Below are 19611 nucleotides of genomic sequence, written 5' to 3'. Positions count from 1 at the left end.
ATTTTCATGGGTTGACCAAAAAATAATAATAATAATAGAAAAGGGAACTCCTTCCCTTCTCAACGTCTGTTTATTTATTGAATAAATAATTAAATCTCTTGTATTTGTCTACATATTGTTGACCAATGGAGCAAAGAAAGTATGGTAAAGGTCAATCTGCAGAAAAGCACCATCAGATGTCTGCCACCAACTCAAATTCACTCTCCTGAAGCCAATTAAAGCAAATGAGAACGGCCTGCGTTGCCTGCCAGAATCTGCAACAACAACAACAAAAATGAAGGCCAAGAGTTCAGGTTTTGTTTTGGCTGCGTTAGTTTCTCTGCCGCTGCTTGTTCTAAAATGTGACTCGACACGTGGTGCAGCGTTTCACACCACAGCCGGTGAAAACACACTGACTTGTCACGACGACTTCATGTCTGTTTACATCCCTAAAGAACAGTTTTACAACCTTCCGTCCACCATCTATGTTGGAGGTAAGTCAGGGCATCGTCCATAGACGCCACAGAGAAGAAGTGTGTGTTTTTTTTCTCTCTTTGTTTGTCTGTGTCATCCAGATGACAGCAGAGGATATTACCAAGTTGCTGCTATCGCTGAGCGTTGCCTCTACTTCCTGAAGGAAACGCTCTCATTTATTGTCCTAACCGTTGCGTCCACTGGGTGTTTTGTAAAGAAACAAGTGAGCTCCTGATTCTCTTTTGTTGTTGTTTGTGTCACAAAATTTGCATAATATTTAATAAAACTGTTTTCAGTAGAAGTTCACGATGAGCCTCATGGTGGTCATCGTGGCCCCTGCAGATGAAGGCCCGCCAAGAATCATCCAGTCAATACGGCTCATCTGTGAAAGGAAAGTAAAAGGTAAACGCTGTAAACTGTTTGTTGCAAAATGCATCTGTAGAATTTTTAAAATTTATATTTATGGCTCATTGTGAAAAGGCAAAAGATAATTTATTTTTTGTGTTCTTGTGTGAAGTACCTCCATGAATTATTGGAAGGCTTTTAATGAAATTTGCAGAATGTAATCGTTGGATGTACATCTACAACTGATTCACTTTAGGAGTGAACCTGATTCAAGAAGGCTGCCACAGTCAGTGACACTAGAAAACACTCAAAAAATTGGCAATAAATCTATAAATGTTACAACCATGGAGCTAAAATTTCACGATGTTGCTGCTGAGAGACATCTACAACAGATATTCTTAGCCTATTGTGCATGTTTCCATGGTTTGACCAAAACAACTAAAGCTTCACAGTGTGAGATAATCTTACTATGTCTAACTTTGGTTCACTCTTCGCAGAGCCAAGCACATTTAATTTTCCTGGAGAGTCGATGCAGTATTTCTGCAACAAGAATGGCTTCAACATCACCATGTCCTTGGTCCATCCTCAGAACCTGGAGGCAGTCTGGGTCACCTCTGAACAAAACCCCCGCTGTTTCCCCCAACAAAGATCCAATGATGCTGTTGCGTTCAGCTTCCTGTTCTCTGAATGTGGCACCCAGTTCAGGGTAAATGTAGACAAATGACCAAGCAGTGTTCAAAGAACTCTGAGGTATTTTGGTGGTTTAAGTGAAGTGGGTTTAATTTACAGATTGCCGATGGGATCATCACCTACTGGATCAACATCAACATTAAACCACCGTCCCTGAAAGGAGTCATTTTTCGTCAAACTCCATTCCAGTAAGATAAATCAAACTAAAGACATTTCATTTCTTGTGAAAATGTGTGCACCATTATTGATGAATAATTTTTGCAGATAAAGCCGAAACAAGCTGAATTGTATTCATCTCTAAACTTCTAATGCGAGTTAAATTTGAACAGCTGACATTTACTGGGAAAGAAAAGCAGAAGAAAAACGGCTGAAATACATAGAAAAAAGCTTTAAAAAGACAGAGGTGCTTAAGGAGCATAAAAAGTTGAAATTATTCAAAATAATCCTGTAGCATGAAGCTGCACTGCTCTAATGATGACCCCTGACCCTTATTCATCTTTCAGATGAATCGTGTTCTTTAAAGTTACCTCTGACTTCAATCATGTCTGATTTTCCACACATTTCTCATTCTTGGACACAGAGTCAGCTAAAGTCAGGAAAAATAAGGCAAACATTTGTCAATGTTTCTCAGAAAGAAAAACAAATCATTAGTGAAGTTTCCAAAAAAGTTCAATCTGGTCCTCTGGACATTAAAAAAAATAAAATAAAATAAAACAAAGCAAAAAACTTTTACTGAACTTTTTTGGATTTTTCTACCTGGATTATTGAGCATGCATCAGGATATTAATGAAGTTTGTTTTATTTGATTAACAAGTGTGAACATGAATCATTTTGATTGTTGTTTTCAATCATTATAATGAAATCATGTGAAATTACAATATGAATAACACATTTCTCTGTTCTGTTTTTCAGAAAGTGATTATTCCTTCAGAGACACCTGTGAAAAAGTAGTCTTTGAGCTGGAAGCTGTTTTCTTCAGAGGGGAGTCACAATGTCCCTGAGAGTAGTCAAAATAATCCTGAGCAGAGAGCTGTTGTTTTGCACAAAGATCCTTTGTGTGAAAAGCAGTTCATCTTGGACCCCCGAACTGAGCGGTTCGTTTTGGACTCCCGATCCTAGAGGTCGTGCCAAGGTCCACTCGTTCATCTCCTGAGCAGATAAAAACGTTGCTCAATTACAATTGTTAGAGGTTTAAATAACTGCAGAAGATGAAGCCTTTTCTCACTGCAAGCCTCACGTTCTCGGCTGAAGGTTGCAATTGACGGCACCTTTTCATCAGCTGTTGCCCTCACAGACCCCTGAAGCTGTCACAGTGACGGTCAGCTACCTGGGGCAGTTCCCAGCGAGTCCTCCTCATGGTGTATCCTGGTCTGATCCACCAGAGAACCCCAGAAAGACGAGTGACCTGGTGCCATCAACACTGACCCAGTAAGCAGCAGAACCTGGTGACATGATGCCTTGGTCTGGTTATGCTAATTTAAGCTGATGCAACTTGATAAAGCATTTCCTGGCTTGCAGTGACAATAAATGATTTTATCTGATCACATTAAATAACTTCTTTCAACCAAAATCCAAAGTAAACTCTTTATTAAAAAAGTCAAACTTTGTCTAAATTCATGCGCATATAAAAATTAAATCATTCTTGCTCAAAGAGTTAATTTAGCCTTAGATAAGAGAATTGAGCCTTGATTGATTCATTATTATTGGTTGTTTATTATTGTTGTTGATTTTTAGTTTGATTATTTTTGTAATAAAACTCCAAAGACAATTTTGGTCTCTTCATACAGATGAACATTCATTTTGTTCTGGTATAGAACTCCCTGTAATTATCAGAATCTACTTCAGTGACTGATTCTGATTATTAAAGGGTGAATATATTAATGAAGTTGTTGTTGGTCAGTAAACTGACCAGCTGGTGCCACACTTTAATGAGAGCTAAATAAATAAAATAAATGTAGTGGAAGGGAGTGGAGAAAGTCACCCGTCTTCCTCCATCTCACACCCTTCTTATTGCTACAATAACGAAAGGCACACATTTTCTGGAAAAACTGGTTATTATTAACAGAAAAATACATTCAAAAACTGAATTTAGCAACAAACAAAAAAAACACTAATAGGTGAAATTAACAGGAAAAAAGTTTAATAGAAAACAACTGAAATGAGCATAAAGAAGCTGAAATGAGCAGTAAAGAGCTCAAAGGCTTTGAAGGATGTGAAGAGGTCCATTCATTTTCAATGAGAGAAACATGGCTGAAAAAGCTAAATATTTTTTAAACGTTAAAATTGCACAAATACCAAGAGTCACAGCAGGAATGTCCTGAATGAGCTGAACCTTTTGATTCATGAATTGTTGAAACTGAATAAAAACTGAGGAACAAGTTACGTGCTGAAAAATGTACAAAAGTGAAACAGATCTGAATAATAAGAATGTTTCTGAACCATTCACACAATGAATCATGTGAGTAACAACTTGAACTTATTTCAAGGTTGTTTCTTGTGTTTTCAGGCTGACTGTACAGTGCAGCTTCGCACTGACTCAAAGAACTCGTCTGGACTTCACAGTTGAACAAAACAAATCTGATTTCCTGTCCACACTGAAGAACAAAGGGACACTGAGGACTGAGATGAGGTTTGCCAAAGGTCAGGACTTCTCTTTATCCATGTGGAAAGGATGTTGAGGGGGAAGTGGCAGTAATGTATTAGGCTGGGTCTGTCTGTGTGTGCTTGTCTGTTAGCAAAATATCTCAGGAACATGCCGGACAGACTAAAATGAAACTCAGAGTAATCATACGACTACAAAAGTGTTGTAGTCTACATTTTTGTAATGGTTATACTGTGTCTGCAACTGTAGTCAACCAGTTCAGGATGACAGCTAACTGACCTTAGAAAACACAAAAATGTTTATAATCCACTCAGATTTACAGACACTGAGCTAACATTTGGTGTGGTGGTAGCTGAGCATCATCCCCAACACATACCCTGAGCACTACAACTTTGCTGATAACTTTGCCATTAAGCTCTCAAAGTAATCACTGAATGTACTTTTACAACTCGTTAATATTTAGGGTTGACCCAGTTCAACATGGCCACCACAGCTAACTGACCTTTGCCAACACAAAGGTGGCTCTAGCTTGAGCAGTTTGACACATATTGAGCTAAAATCTGGTGTGGTAGTAGCTGAGAGTCATGCTCGGCATATTTTCTGAGCTCTAACATCTCATGAGATCTTGCGAGGGACGTTAACCCTTTAACTGTACACTCATTTCTCGTTGGATCAACAGAATATTTAACAATCGCACACAGTCATTTTTTCTCATTTTCGTGAAGGCTGGTTCCTTCAACATGTTCAGGTTTTTCTCCCCAACAGATTCCTCCTACAGATCCTTTTATTCGTCCAGCAGCCCTCCAGCAGCGATGGCGCTCGGCCAGCCGGTGTTTGTGGAGGTGTTCGTGGTCAAACACCAAAACAAAGACTTGACCCTGCTGCTCGAGGACTGCTGGGCCACACCGAGCGAGGACCCTCATGACCCACAGACCTGGGACCTGATTGTTAAAGGGTGAACCCCTTTAAACTTAACGTTGTTGTCATTGTGATCGTGAAGTACATTTAGATGAGACTCAAAACTGGAGTTGTTCTGCATTCAATCAAGGTGTCCATTCACCGGTGACAACCAGAGAACTGTTCTGCTGCCCGTCTCTAGTACGGCAACATCAAACCCCTCCCTTCACAAATGGTTGGTTGTTAAGCTCTTCTCTTTTGTGAAGTCTCCAACGTCTGAACACCAGGTGAGTCAAATAAACCAGTGAGAATGGATGTTTTCTTGAAGTCTGTCTAAACTCCACCTGTCTCCTCCAGGTCTATTTCCACTGTAACGTAGAGATCTGCAAGGGACCAGACTGCTTCCATCACTGCAGCGATGGTGAGGAATGGTTCAGTCAGGTTTAATCGGATCATTGGAAGCACTTCTACAACAGATTAACTCTTAAAGTTGACCACAGTTGGGATGTGCACCACAGTCAGCTAACCTTGGAACCCCCCAAATGTCTTTAACTCTCAATTTTATAGATATTGAGCTATAATTTGATGTTGTAATGCCCAAGTGTCATCCTTGACCCCTGCATGCAGAGCTAACAGAGTATGCAAGATCTTGGGGCAGCTGTGGCTGAGTGGTTAGAGCTGTTTTCCTCCAGTGAGAGAGCTGGGGGTTCAATTCCACAAGCAGTCACATGCTGAAGTGTCCCTGGGCAAGACACTGAACCCCTCATTGCCTCTGATGTGTGTCCTATCAGTGTATGAATGTGATATAGCACTGATTAATTCTTTGTAGAGATGTAGTAGAGTGCTGTATGAATGGGTAAATGACGGCACACGTAGTGTAAAGAGCCTTGAGTATCTTGATAAGATAGAAAAGTGCTATATACTGTAAGTACAGTCCATTTACAATAATGACAGTGTGATTACATTATTTTCAAGATTTTACCAAAACACAAGATGATTTTAGTTTCAAACGCTTGTATGAAAGGTGAAGAATGGTATGCATCTCAATTTATTGTCTTCAGAATATGCCCCAGAGCCATAGGTTTTGAGCAACACAAACAAAACTGTTCTCGTTCATCTCTGCCTTTCAGAGAAGCCTAAACCAAGAAGAATCCCACCCAGAACAGGGCAAAGGATTTTATCCAGCACAGTCTCAAGTGGACCAGTTCTTTATCAGCGGTGAAGGCAAAGAACAACTAGTTCCCATTTTGGGATGATAGAAATGACTTGGTAGGAAACTGTGACTGTTTAAAAGTTCAATTTAAACTTGGTGCCAAGCAAGCATGGCTTGGAAATTATTTTGCATTTATTATTGTTTCTTAAATTTGATCAGTTAACTCTCAACATTAGTCTTAATTTATATGTACACGTTGGTTTTTTTTTTGGGGGGGGGGTGGGGGGGCTGTGCTCAAGCTTTCTCAGATATGTATGTAAATAAACAAATACATTAAAAAAGTGTTACTTTATTTGGTCAATTTGAATCTGTATGGTACATATAAAAGGTAAAGCTTGCAGTTCATGACTTTAAAGTTTGACACTAAATGTGAGCTTTATACAAATTTATCAGTGTTTCTACAAAATATGTTAAAACCTTTTGTTGCTTTTAAGTTTGTGTAGCTTTTATTCTTTTTATTTACAAGGACTTTTATTTTGGCAAGTCATCTTGTGTCACGTGATCGCAAGCGGACCAATAGTAGTAGAGAATGAACGTGTGTGCGGAAGTATGTAAGGCAGTCGTATTTTGAACGACTGGTGAACATTTTGTAAAGTTTATTACCTCCTGTGACTGTTAATGGACTGTAACTTGTATTTTGTACGGTTTTAATTCGTATTTTTGGGGTTGTATCAACTTCTCAGTCTGGTTTGGTTTTGTGCAAGTTGTCCGTTATGTCCAAAAAACCGGGTGAGAAACTAAACCACAGCGAGTCCAAACACCTGCCGATCTATCGGCACAAAGCCAAACTGGTCCAGGCGGTTAAAGACAGCCCTTTCCTGCTGGTCACCGGGGAGACAGGAAGCGGGAAAACCACACAACTTCCACAGTACCTGTATGACGCAGGTGAGACGTTACTTTATTATCAGTTATCCGGAGAGGAAGAAAAATTATGCTGTCAGAAGTAAACACTGGAGGGCCACTATCCTGCATGTTCTAGATGTTTCTCTGCTTCAACACAGTAAAGTAATCGGCGATTAACAGGCTCCTGCAGAACCTGAAGACCTGGTGAAGAGCAGAGGAAACCTGCAGGATGGTGGCCCTCGAGGGCCAATATCCTGTAGGTTTTTGCTTCATAAATTGTGTTGGTCTAAGAAACAACAGTGCCTGTGTTTGTGATTGTGTTTAATTTGTCTGGACAGGTTTTTGTAAAAATGGTAAAGTCGGCGTCACCCAGCCCCGTCGGGTGGCTGCCATCACGGTGGCCCAGAGGGTGGCTCAGGAGATGAAGTGCATTCTGGGAAAGGAGGTTGGATACCAAGTACGCTTTGATGACTGCACGTCACAGGTGAGGAGCAAATAATGACTCCTTCAGAAAATAAAAACCTGTTTAGTGTAGGTTAGTGCTGACGTGCGGTCCGTCTGAACCAGGACACGGTGGTGAAGTACATGACGGACGGCTGTTTGCTCCGAGAAATCCTGGCAGATCCTGTTCTTTCTCAGTACAGCGTTGTCGTACTGGATGAAGTCCACGAACGCAGCCTTAATACAGTGAGTTGAACGTTACTGCGTTGTATTGTCCTGTTAAACGTTTGTCCCTTTTAGGGGCCACGCAGCTCACCGAACCCCAGCATCCTCTGGAAAGCAACCCCTGCATATCCTGCACCATAACCATGAAACGTGGTTTTCAAGAAGAAGCTCTCAGTTTACCAGTTGGTCTATGTTCCTACCCTCACCTGTGGTCATGAACTCTGGGTAGTGACAGAAAGAATCGGTTCATGGATCAAGGCGGCCTAAACGAGTTTAGTTCTCAGTTCTCTGTCCCTGCCCTTCTCTGCGCACATCAAACGAGTGTTTTTATCTCGTTACAGGACATTCTTCTGGGTTTGTTGAAGAACACCTTCTCCCACCCCTCTAAAGCCGCTAAGGGCCGAGCGTTCCCTCTCAAAGTGGTGGTGATGTCTGCCACTTTGGAAACCGAAAAACTTTCAGCTTTTCTCAGAAACTGTCCCATCTTTGCAATTCCCGGGAGGGTATTTCCTGTAATGTGCACGTTTGGCTCGGCTGTTGGACCAAAGGATGTGGAGAGCACGTTTTACGTCAAGGAGGTACTGTTTAAGTTTATTTCAGTGCTTTTGAGCTGAGCTCACAGCTCATATTTATTTGTATTTTGTTTGTTTGTCTTGCAGGCAGTTAAAGTGGCTCTGGATGTGCATACCAGTGAAATGTCTGGAGATATTCTTGTGTTTTTGACAGGCGAGTGTGATTGTTGCCGTCGTTAGTTATCACGATCACAGTAGGAGCTGAAATGTGAACATTAATTTAATTTGTTCCTGTTTGACAGGCCAGTCAGAGATCGAGCGTGCGTGTGACTTGATGTTTGAAAAAGCTGAGAACATCGACTATCGCTACGATGTGCAAGACCCAACAGTGGACGGCCTTCTGATTTTACCCCTTTACGGATCCATGCCCACTGGTAAAGGCCCACAACAACCCTCATCATTTATTTTTTGATCGATTTAAACATCTTGTCTCTTTCCAGATCAGCAGAGGCAGATCTTTCAGCCCCCACCTCCAGGAATAAGGAAGTGTGTTGTAGCCACAAACATAGCAGCAACATCTTTAACCATCAATGGCATCAAGTGAGACCTGCTCTGCTGCTGGCTCTGCACCAAACTCTTGTTTTTCACATGTTGACACAGTTCCTCAAGGGTTTTATGAAATGTGTGAGAAGTTGGTTAAAAAAGAAGAAAACAACAGAAACATGTGGCTCAACTCTTCCCCTCTGTTTCACAAATGACCTGAAACTTCTCCAGTCTTTCTGAACTGAGGTTCTGGAGAAAGGTCATGAGCTATAATATCAATATAATATATATCAATATATAATAAAAATAAGTATGAAACTTCATTATCTCTTCAAGTAAAATTTGTGGAAAAGGTCAAATAATATATAGAATAAAAGAATTTGTGACCAGAAAATATATTTTTAAATATCGTAGTTAAACACTGGAGGCTCTGAGAACAGGCTGTGTCTAGGAGAGCGCAAAATTAAAAAAAAACAATAAATAGAAAACAATGAAGACATTTGCATACCAGGTTGTGGAGCAGTATAGATGAGGATTTGAAAAGATGCAAAATATAAAGTAGTAAAAGACATCCATCATCTTTACCCGCTTATTCCATTTTGGGTCACGGGGGTCGCTGGTGCCCATGTCCAGCAATCACTGTGCGAGGGGCGGGGTACACCCTGGACGGGTCGCAAGTCCATCACAGGGACACATAGAGACAAACGAGACAAACAACCATTCACTCTCTCACTCACACCTAGGGACAATTTAGAGTTACCAATCAGCCTAACATGCATGTTTTTGGTCTGTGGGAGGACACCGGATTTTGATAAGTCTATCTGTTTTAAATTGTGCTCTATAAATAAATATGACTTGACTTGACTTGACCGGAGTACCCGGAGAAAACCCACGCATGCACGGAGAGAACATGCAAACTCCACCCAGAAAGGCCCCTGGACTGGGGTTTGAACCAAGGACCTGCTCGCTGAGAGGCAGCAGCTCTACCAGTTGCGCCACCGTGCTGCCCTAGTAAAAGATATTATGAGGATAAAGCTCAAAAGTTCAATATTTATCTCTTGGTTTGTTGAACTGCGGGCAGCACTGTGAAGCAGTTGGTAGAGCTACCGCCTCTCAGCAAGAAGATCACCGGATCAAATCCCAGCTGGGTGCTTTTCTGGGTGGAGTTTGCTTGTTCTCTCCGTGCATGTGTGGGTTTTCTCCGGGTACTCCGGTTTCCTCCCACAGATCAAAAACTTGCATGTTAGTCTGATTGGTAACTCTAAATTGTCCCTAGGTGTGAGTGAGAGAGTGAATGGTTGTTTGTCTCTGTTTCCCTGTGATGGACTGGAGACCTGTCCAGGGTGTCCCCTGCCCCTCGCACAGTGATAGCTGGACATGGGCACCAGTGACCTCCGTGACCCGAAAAGGAAGAAGTGGGAAAAAGAAAATGGATGGTTGGGTTTGTCGAACTCTGACTGTTATCTAATAAAGTTAAGTCGGGTCCTCTGGATGTTTTTTTGTTGAAATGTTTCGTCTTTCATCCAAAAAACTTCTTCAGTCTGAGGAGCTGCAACAAACTCAGTCTTATAAATGGCACCTTCTCATAGTGGATCAACCAGTTTGTTGGTGCTCAGGTGGTTTCTGTAGTCCGCCCTGTCCCCCCACCGCCTGCCCAAACTCGAACTAGCTTGAGGCAGTCATGGTCAAAGTGGTTCAAAATATCCTGATTCATGCTCAATAATCCAGCTAGAAAAATCTTAACACGGTTAAATCAGGCACTCTGGGTGGATTATTTTTGTTGACAAAACGATCATGCTCATAAAACATGACATCCTGATTTGCTTTCTTGTAGGTACATCGTGGACAGCGGCTTTGTGAAGCAGCTCAATCACAACTCGAGGGTGGGCATGGATGTGCTGGAGGTCGTGCCCATTTCAAAGTACGTCTCAGAAACAGTCGCTCGCTGAGTGAAGCGTGGCAGCAGACAAACTGTATTTGTGTCGATTTTTCTGTCCCACCAGGAGCGAGGCCGAGCAGAGAGCTGGCCGAGCGGGAAGGACTTCTGCCGGGAAGTGTTTTCGAATTTACACCAAGGAATTCTGGGAAAAGTGCATGCCTGAATACACAGTTCCTGAGATTCAAAGGACGAGCTTGACGGCAGTGATTCTCACACTCAAGTGTCTCGGTGTTCACGATGTGATCAGGTACACTCTTTATTCGTTTTTTTTTTATTGTTTGTTTTTAAATAGTCGATTCTGAGGAGTTAATTTCTTTTAAGGTTTCCCTACCTGGACTGTCCTGATGAGCGGTTTATCCTGGAAGCACTGAAACAGCTCTACCAGTTCGACGCTATCGACAGGTGAGCTGTTCGAGCAGAGCAGCAGCTGACCTGACGGACCTGACCTGAACTCTTATCTGTCTGATGCAGGAGAGGCAGAGTGACTGAGCTCGGACAGCTGATGGTAGAGTTCCCTTTATACCCGGGTCTCACCAGGGCTCTGCTCAAAGCTGCGGCGCTCGGCTGCCAGGACCTGCTGCTCCCTGTGGCAGCCATGTTGTCCGTGGAGAACATCTTCATCAGGCCAGGTCAGCAGATGAAGATGTCTGATGTCATCAAATCACTGCTCAGAGAACATTGCGTATTACTAAATATTATGTTAAGAAATTCTCTAATATCTGTTCTACTAAAAAATATTTGTCCATCAACATGTTGTATTTATGACTTACTTTAGAAAACCCTTTTTGAAGACTAATGAAAAATGTGTAAAACTAGAGGAACATCATTTTCTGTGAAATGCAGTGTGGGAGATTATTGTTGAAGGATTTCTGCTGAAAGCTGATGAAAAGATTTCATCTGTGAACTAATGTGAGCTGAAGTTGAACATCTAACATTTGCCAAAAGCAGCAAAACTGCAGAAATGTGTAGAAAATGCACAAACAGGCAGACGAGCTGAATAGTTAAAAAAAAAAAAAACTTTAATTTGCAAAAATGTGGCTCAGAATGCTAAATAAAATAAAACTGAAATTATCAGTGAGGGTGAGGTTCTGCATCAAGTGGAGGAGTTCAAGTATCTCGGGGTTTTGTTCATGAGTGAGGGAAGAATGGAGGGCGAGATTGACAGACAGATTGGTGCAGCATCTGCAGTATTGTGGACTCTGTACCGGTCCGTTGTGGTGAAGAGGGAGCTGAGCTGTAAGGCAAAGCTCTCTGTTTACCAGTCGGTCCATGTTCCTACCCTCATCTATGGTCACGAGCTCTGGGTAGTGACTGAAGGAATGAGATTGTGGATACAGGCGGTTGAAATGAGTTTCCTCCACAGGGTAGCTGGACTCTCCCTTAGAGACAGAATGAGAAGTTCAGTTATCTGGGAGAGACTCGGAGTAGAACCACTGCTCCTCCACATCAAGAGGAGCCAGTTGAGGTGGTTCTGCCGTTTGATAAGGATGCTTCATGGGCGCTGCCCCAGGGAGGTGCTTTGGGGATGTCTGACTGGGAGGAGACCCCGTGGAAGACCCAGGACACGTTGGAGAGACTGTCTCTCAGTTGTCCTGGGAACTCCTTGGAGTTCCCCCAGAAGAGCTGGAAGACTGGAAAGAGATGTCTGGACCTTCCTGCTCAAGCTGCTGCCCCCACGACCCGACTTCAGAATAAGCGGAAGATAATGGATGGAAATGAGCAAAAAGAGGCTGAAAGGAGCATAAAAGTTTTAATTTATTCAAGAGTCACAAAAGGCAAAAATTGACAAAATAGCACAAAAAAGGCTAAACTTTGCAGAAAACAACTAAAAAGTAACTGAAAAGCAGAACAAAAGCTGAAATGAGCAGCAAAAGTTTTAAACAGCTAAAGGGTTTGAAGAGAGCTCCATTTTCAATGAGAAAAACATGGACGACAAAGCTAAATATTTCACAAAGTGAAAATTGCAGAAATATCAAAAGTCCCAGCAAGAATGTCGTGAATGAGCTGAAAGTTTTGATTCACGAATCGTTGAAACGGAACAAAAACTGCGGAACGAGTTTTGTTTCAGAAACATTCTCATCACAAATGTTTTGTCGTGCAGGTCAACCTGACAAACAGAAAGAAGCAGAGAAGAAGCACAGGACCCTGGCTGCAAAGACTGGGGGCATGAACGACTTCGCCACGCTGCTCAGCGTGTTTCAGTTGTGCAAGTCCAGGTGAGGAAAGACAAACATGTTTCAAGAAACGGTAAAGTCCGCTTGAGTTGACGTCTCCTGCACTCTGCAGTGACCGGCCGTCAGCTTGGTGTAAGGAGAACTGGATCCACTGGAGGGCGCTGAAGTCCGCCTTCAGTGTGGAGACTCAGCTGAGGGAAATCCTGTCCCGCCTCCAGCAGGTGCAGCACGCAGCCACTTGGATGTCTAGTAAAGCTGTGGTGCACAGCCTCTGTTAATTGTTCTGTTTTTGCACACTTGCCTTCCAGAGGAAAGGTTTTCCCGTTGAAACATTTGATGGAAATAAAAGTGAGCTGCTCAGACGATGCCTGTGCACGGGATATTTCACCAATGTTGCCAGAAGGTACGAGTTACAAATGCTGCTGCTGTTCCTGCATTTCCAGTATTAAAGAGAGGTTTTACTGTTCGTTTCAGGTCTGCTGGTAAGGTGTTTCGTACAATGGATGGCCATGGATCTATGGTCCACATTCATCCAGCATCATCTGTAAGCTCACAAACTGAAACACAGCAACATGTTTTCTTAACACCCCCCCCCCCCCCCCCCCCCCCCCCCCGCTCCCCCCAAAAAAAAGCTCATTGTGTTGGGCTTTTTCAGCTGTTTGAGAAAGAGGCAGAGCTGAACTGGGTCATCTTCCACGATGTGCTGGTCACCTCGCGGGTTTACGTCAGGACGGTGTGTCCGATTCGATACGAGTGGGTGAAGGATCTGTTGCCCAAACTCCATGAGGTGGACGTCTATGAGCTGAGCAGCGTCGCGAGAGAAGAAGTAACTGAGGAGGAGGTGATGAAATGGGAAACCAGAGAAGCTGCCAAAAGACAACAAGGTGCTTAAAAACACTTGATATTTAGGTAGAAACAAAGGTTGTCTCCATGTATTGCCTGGTAACAACATATATGTAAAGATCACAAAAAGAACCACGCTAAAGTTTCCCATGTGGATTACAGTAGTCCTTAGCTACTTTGCCGACTCGCTCTTTTGTGGTTTTTCAACGATTGTCAGCTTTAATATTACTCGTGATTGAGACAGTACGGGATAAAAAGTTAATGGAAAAAATATTTCAGACAGGCGTTGCCATTTTTTAGTCTTTTAATAAGCCTACACTATAAGGCCAGTCAAAAAAACTATACTACCCAGAAGCCAACAGTGCTTCCAGCCGAAACGGAGGGAAAGTTTTGCAACGCTAAGTCAGAAGTAACGATCGATCTATGAAGCTCAGAGAACTGGCAGGAAAGATGCAAATAATCCTGAAGCTCAATTATCCACGTGCACATCAACCTGGACGGGGCGGTGGGCTTTGTCCCTGCAGGGTAGGTCTGCAGAACCAGAACCGAGCTGCTGTTCTGCAGAGCTGAGAGTAAAATTTTGCAGTGCATTACATATATGTATTAGTATTCCCCCTACCATTAGACAAGCGGGCCGCCCCGTCAACAGAACCGAACTGCGCGCATCCTCCACCCGTCATCACAGACGTAGCGCTAGGCTAGCGGCGTGCAATACAGGCGCACTAGCTAAAAAGCTAAACCTCACCTGAACCATCACACTGAAACACCCCCCACTCACTGTCTGTACAAACAGCACACAGCTCAGACGTGTCCCCTCCTCGACAAAAATCAGACGAGATGAGTGCACCCTGACATGGCAAGTTATCTAGAGGAAAGTTAAAATAAGAGTTTAGAACATTGCAAGAGTGTGGGAAGGGTTTATAAAACCTTAAAATATATATAAATACTAACATAAATATAGTGTGCGTTCCTACTTTGCGGTTTTTCACCCATCGGGGGGGGGGGGGGGGGGGGGGGATTGTGTGTGGAACGTAACCTTCATGATTATCGAGGGACTACTGTTTAATTGTTTTTTCTGAGTAAACAATAAAAAGTTTAAATGCAATGTGCTGTTTAATGAAATAGTTTTGTTCAGTCACTATTCACAAACTTTATGGAGTTTTTAATTTTTTTTTAATATAAATTCTTTCTAATGAGAGTTCTGCGATGGAGTTAAATTCAAAGCAGTCTGCTGAGACAACTCCTGTTGTGACTTGACACTATATAAATAAACTGAATTGAGAATTTCCTAAATGGTAATAAATTGTAAAGCAGTTGTTTTTAGATTATTGCAGTTGACTTTCAACCCAAACATTTTGTGTTTACCACAACAACAGCAGGTCAAACTAAATGATCATTACAAAATAAAAGCAGTACTGTCACCGTCTTGAAGGAATGCATGTCGTCCATCGCCTCTTGTGTCAAAGTTTGAGATGAAGATCGTGTTATATGCTGTAGCTGTTTTGATGAAACCTTGAAAATATCATTATGTGGTGTTCGGTTCTTGGCTAATACCACTGCAAATTTTACTTAAATGACTATAAAACTGACTGAATTAAAGCTGTTCTTGTTTTGTCCAGTCAGTTGGCTGTGGCAGCCATCTTGAATCCAGTAGGTTTTATGTTCTATGTTCTAGAATTACGCCGCTCAAGGTGGCTGCATGTTGGAGCAGCTCTGTTACTTTCATTCTGAGATTTTGCTTTTGGAAACTTTAATTCCTCTTTTTCTGGATGTAAATCACATTTTTTTGGAGGATTGTTTCCTCTGGTATCGGATGTTGTGCAGCTGGAAGGATTTTTACTGAAACTTTTTTAATTTTGGACATTTGTTATGATGCGTAACCATGGCAACAAGGCAGTTTTCTACAACCAACAGCAGCTGATTAACATCTCAAAAGCTCAAATAATATCTCAACTACAGCCCAAATCTCAAATGAGTTGAAAAGGATGTTCTGTGGATGCATTCTCATCTACCTGCCAGCTGTGCTCGAGTGCCTGACCGCTGAGATCCTGGAACTAGCAGGAAAGGACGGCATCTGCAGCCAGTTTTTTAGGATCCACTGTGGGATGGACCTTTACAAGAGATCCTTCCTGCCTACAGCCATCAGCATCTATAACATCTAATGAAATGAGGATAAGAAGTTACAACAACAAATAATTTCCCTTTGGGATTAATAAAGTACTTTTGAATTGAATTGAATTAAAGGTTAGTCAGTTGCAGACGTACATCCAGTGAATATTTCCTGAAAGTTTCATAAAAAAAATCTGTCCTTTGGTTTGTGAGATATTTTGTTTACAGAAGGCGAGTTATAATAAATGTAATCTTTAAATGTTTTTAAATGGAGAACAGATATGGTCAATAACTAAACTGGAAACTTTCAGGAAGACGTTTACTTTGATGAGCAGCAGAATATGTAAACATTTAGATTATTATTGTAAAGCGATAATTTGAAAACTGCAGGAGTGCTTTTTGTTTACATGTTTGAGACCATAAGAGGTTGGTTTTAAGAGCAGTTTCTTGTCTCCTCAGAGGTTTCTGCTGAAGCCGTGATGAAGAAGCTGGAGAGACGCAACAATGAAACCACGCTGAGCGACGCTCGAGCTCGCTACCTGCAGAGGAAGCAACAAAGACAAAGTAAAACCTCCTGAAATGACTCTGTGCATAGCCGTCACTCAGAAATAAAACTGTTTTTTTTTTTATTGTTCTAATAAAAATATATAATTTATGACATTGTCCCTGTCTTTATTTATTACCTCGCAGTTGCAGCAGTTTTTCTGGGTCTTCAGCAGTGAGTTGACAGGAAGAAACCAAGTAGATGCACGAGTTTAAAACTTTAGTTTTGCTGATTCTTAATGAGTTTTTGTATTTGATTCGTATATATATATTTAACACTATGCCCTTGCCTTGTACCGCTGCTATGAGATTAAGGTCACAGTATGGTACTTGGTGTACTTTCACACCGACCGTTCAGGTACAGTGGACCCTCTGCTGCGTGACGTCACTTCCTATTGTTGCTGTTGTAGTGACAGACGGAGGGCTTCCATGCTAAGCAGCGACTAACCACATTAAAGCTTCAGAGAGGAGGCTTGTTACATTTCCTGGAGCTCGAAGTCGTCTTCAGTCGTCCATCCAGTAGTTTCCACCTCAGAGGGACTTTGTTTTCCGGTCTGCTTGGCTCTTTAAAGCACCTTACGCTTGCAGAAAGTGACCAAGCACGCCGCCGCTACGAGAGAAGAAAAACAAGCTCGGCGAGCGGTGTGCTAAGCTGTGTGATCATTGACAGAGTTCAATACACACAAGCCCCGACCGAAAACTGGGCCGAGAGCGGTGCTGCGTGGCTCCGGGGTTCGTTGAGAGGCCACGGCTGGGAACATTTCTGCCTCAGAAGTCGAGGTAGGAGCCCGCAGAGGAATGAGAACTAGCGCAGGTGGCTAACGGAGATGCTAACTAGCTGTTAGCTTAAAATAGGTTTTGGCTCGCTGCCGTGTTTGATCTTATTGCTCTCGTGGTCGGTGTCCTCGCTGCTGCCCCACGCGACACTTGCCTTAGTTGCTTATCAGTTTGGGTTATTGTTTAAAGTGTCCCAACCGCTTTAGTCCCGACATCCGAGGGTTAAAAGCGCCTCGGACTTTGAAGGCATTGTTTGTTGACTCTGTTAGCTTGCTGCTAACGGTGTGTTTACTGAAACACAGCAGGCTGCTGCTACAGATGTCCCTTCAAATGCACTCACCCTTTGACCAAATCCAAAATATGTCTTCATTCACTCGATTATTAACACTCACCCTCTAATGTAACTACATCTAAAATATGTTAAATCCATGTTATAATCCACACTTTCATCCGCGATTATGTTGTTATTATTCACTGCAAATCTATTTATAGATTGTCATATTTATTATAGCACATTCAGAAACCACTGAAATGAAGTAAAATGCTTTACAGGTTAGATAATCTAAAAGGCATAAAAATAGAAAGCACGACTGCAATAATAATAAAAGATAAGAGTACAGTATTATAAAAAGGTTTATTTAGGACTCATTCTCTATTTGAGTTAATAGTGTAAGAAAAAGGATGAGTCTTAAGCAGAGATTAGACGATTTCAAGTGTGTGTGTGTGTGTGTGTGTGCGTGTGTGTGTGTGTGTGTGTGTGTGTGTGTGTGTGTGTGTGTGTGCGTGGTGCTGAGAAGCAAACTAATGAAGAATTAGAGCAACCACTGCAAATGCCCAATCTTTGTGTTTCAATCAGGATCTAAAACTGTCTGGTAGACCAGAGCTCTGCCGCCTGTGTGTTGATTATCATGTTAAAACACAAGGCCAGAGCATTTCTACCTAAAAAGTTTAAATTATTTATTTAGTATAAGATAAAAGGTGAGCTGCTGCACTGATCCAGACCAAGCGTTACAGTAGAGCTAGAGTACTTTTCAAAGTCTTCTGCATAAATCTGGCTTCACTTTACCAATAACTTGAGTTATACAGGAAATAAATGATTTTACTTGTGTCTTGTTTCATTTGTCCAGTTTCAAAGAGCTCAAGTGTTTTACTGTAGAGTCTGAACTAAACTGTTGAGAAGGTTAAATTTTCTAAAGAAGGTGACGTATTTAAAAATGTAGCACTTTCTCTAAAAAAAAAAAAGCAAATTGTTGGAAAACTAATTTGGACATCTTTCCTACGAATTCAAGCATAGTGTAGATTCAAGTGTAGATCGTTTTATGCAACAATACTAAAACTAAATAATTATCAGCAAATTAAGTCTTTTTTAACAATTTTTTAAATTTATTTTATTTTTAATGCTCATAATTGTAATAAGTTTTCTGTTTGTTTGTTTTCTGATGTTTTCTCTACAATGGTAATTATGTAGTATCACAATAACATTTTTTGATTTTCATTTAATGCACCAGCCCTGCTACTCAGAGACAGAGTTACACAAGTGGCACTTAAACAAAAGTCATACATTTTTGACCTCTTGTCTCTAAACTATAGCTTGAATATAAGTCTGTATGTATGTGTGTGTGTGCGCATGTATGTGTGTTTAAGTAAATATATATATACACATACACTGGCACAGAAATCTCCAAACGCTTTGGGGCTTCCAGCATATTTTATTAGTCCTCATTATTCCACAAATCTGATAAACCAGATCGATAGGGTGCTGGGGACAACAAGTGCCATGGTCAAGTCAACATGCTTTAAGTGGCTTGGACCCGCTGCTCGCAGTTCTAGTTTTCATTGACATTGCCAAAGTTTAATTTTCAACCTTAAATTAAAGATGAATGCTTTCTAACATATTATCATAGTCAGAGATACCTGGATATCAATAAAGTAAGGTGCTATGTGTTGTCATCATTATATGCTCCCATACAATGACGAAATTGGTTCTTTGCATTTAACCCATCACACGTGCGATACACCCAGGTGGAGCAGTGGGCAGCTATGTAAGCGCCCAGGGAGCAATTAGGGATTAGGTGTCTTGCTCAGGGACACCACGACATGTGTGCATGGTTGAGTTGAGCCACGACTTTCTGGTCCCAAGTCGGCTGCCCTACCTCACACCGTCTTGGCCACCCAGTATATATCAGCAGCAACGTATTGGAAGAGAATATTGTTTTCATGATAAATAGACCCCAAAGGCAGCATATTAAAGGATGAAGAGCAGTGGGCCCAAAACAGATCTTTGAGAAACCCCACAACTGAGAGGAGCTACAGTCCTCCACCGGAGGACACAAGAACAATCCCCATGTTTGTTTGATAGGAACTGAGTCGTACCTTTGATTACAGTCTGTTCAAGTCCTGATATCAGGATATTATTATGACTCAGGATCAAAGGCTGCAAACACGTCTGAGGAGATAAAGAA

At 41.8% G+C, this 19611-nt stretch overlaps 2 protein-coding genes across 3 annotated transcripts in view; both read left to right on the top strand.

Annotated features, from left to right (window-relative positions):
* The first annotated feature begins 6913 nt into the window (after positions 1-6913).
* Positions 6914-16407, top strand: dhx40 (DEAH (Asp-Glu-Ala-His) box polypeptide 40). The gene is made up of 17 exons (XM_037677760.1): positions 6914-7085; positions 7382-7527; positions 7611-7730; positions 8051-8287; positions 8369-8435; positions 8524-8655; positions 8722-8821; positions 10599-10685; positions 10768-10950; positions 11025-11105; positions 11175-11332; positions 12805-12919; positions 12990-13098; positions 13186-13280; positions 13352-13421; positions 13533-13761; positions 16289-16407. The coding sequence occupies exons 1-17, from the start codon at positions 6914-6916 to the stop codon at positions 16405-16407; spliced, it is 2220 nt and encodes a 739-aa protein (XP_037533688.1).
* Positions 16408-16778: 371 nt separating this feature from the next.
* akt2 (v-akt murine thymoma viral oncogene homolog 2) overlaps positions 16779-19611 on the top strand; it is a 34341-nt gene continuing 31508 nt past the window's right edge. For both annotated transcript variants that reach the window (XM_037677441.1, XM_037677442.1), the window contains exon 1: positions 16779-17152. The gene's annotated coding sequence lies outside the window, so the exon portion shown is untranslated. The remainder of the gene's footprint in view (positions 17153-19611) is intronic.

Source organism: Nematolebias whitei, chromosome 6 (assembly GCF_014905685.2).
Source record: "Nematolebias whitei isolate Nwh7 chromosome 6, NemWhi1, whole genome shotgun sequence".
Classification (NCBI taxonomy): domain Eukaryota; kingdom Metazoa; phylum Chordata; class Actinopteri; order Cyprinodontiformes; family Rivulidae; genus Nematolebias; species Nematolebias whitei.
This window is presented reverse-complemented; position numbering and strand designations above follow the sequence as displayed.

Bases quoted from the DNA above. Each gene is read 5' to 3' on its own strand.
- dhx40 (XM_037677760.1), top strand. From the start codon at position 6,914: ATGTCCAAAAAACCGGGTGAGAAACTAAACCACAGCGAGTCCAAACAC. The intron at 7,086-7,381 runs GTGAGACGTTAC...TTGTCTGGACAG, and splicing joins ACAGTACCTGTATGACGCAG to GTTTTTGTAAAAATGGTAAA. The intron at 8,436-8,523 runs GCGAGTGTGATT...CCTGTTTGACAG, and splicing joins TATTCTTGTGTTTTTGACAG to GCCAGTCAGAGATCGAGCGT.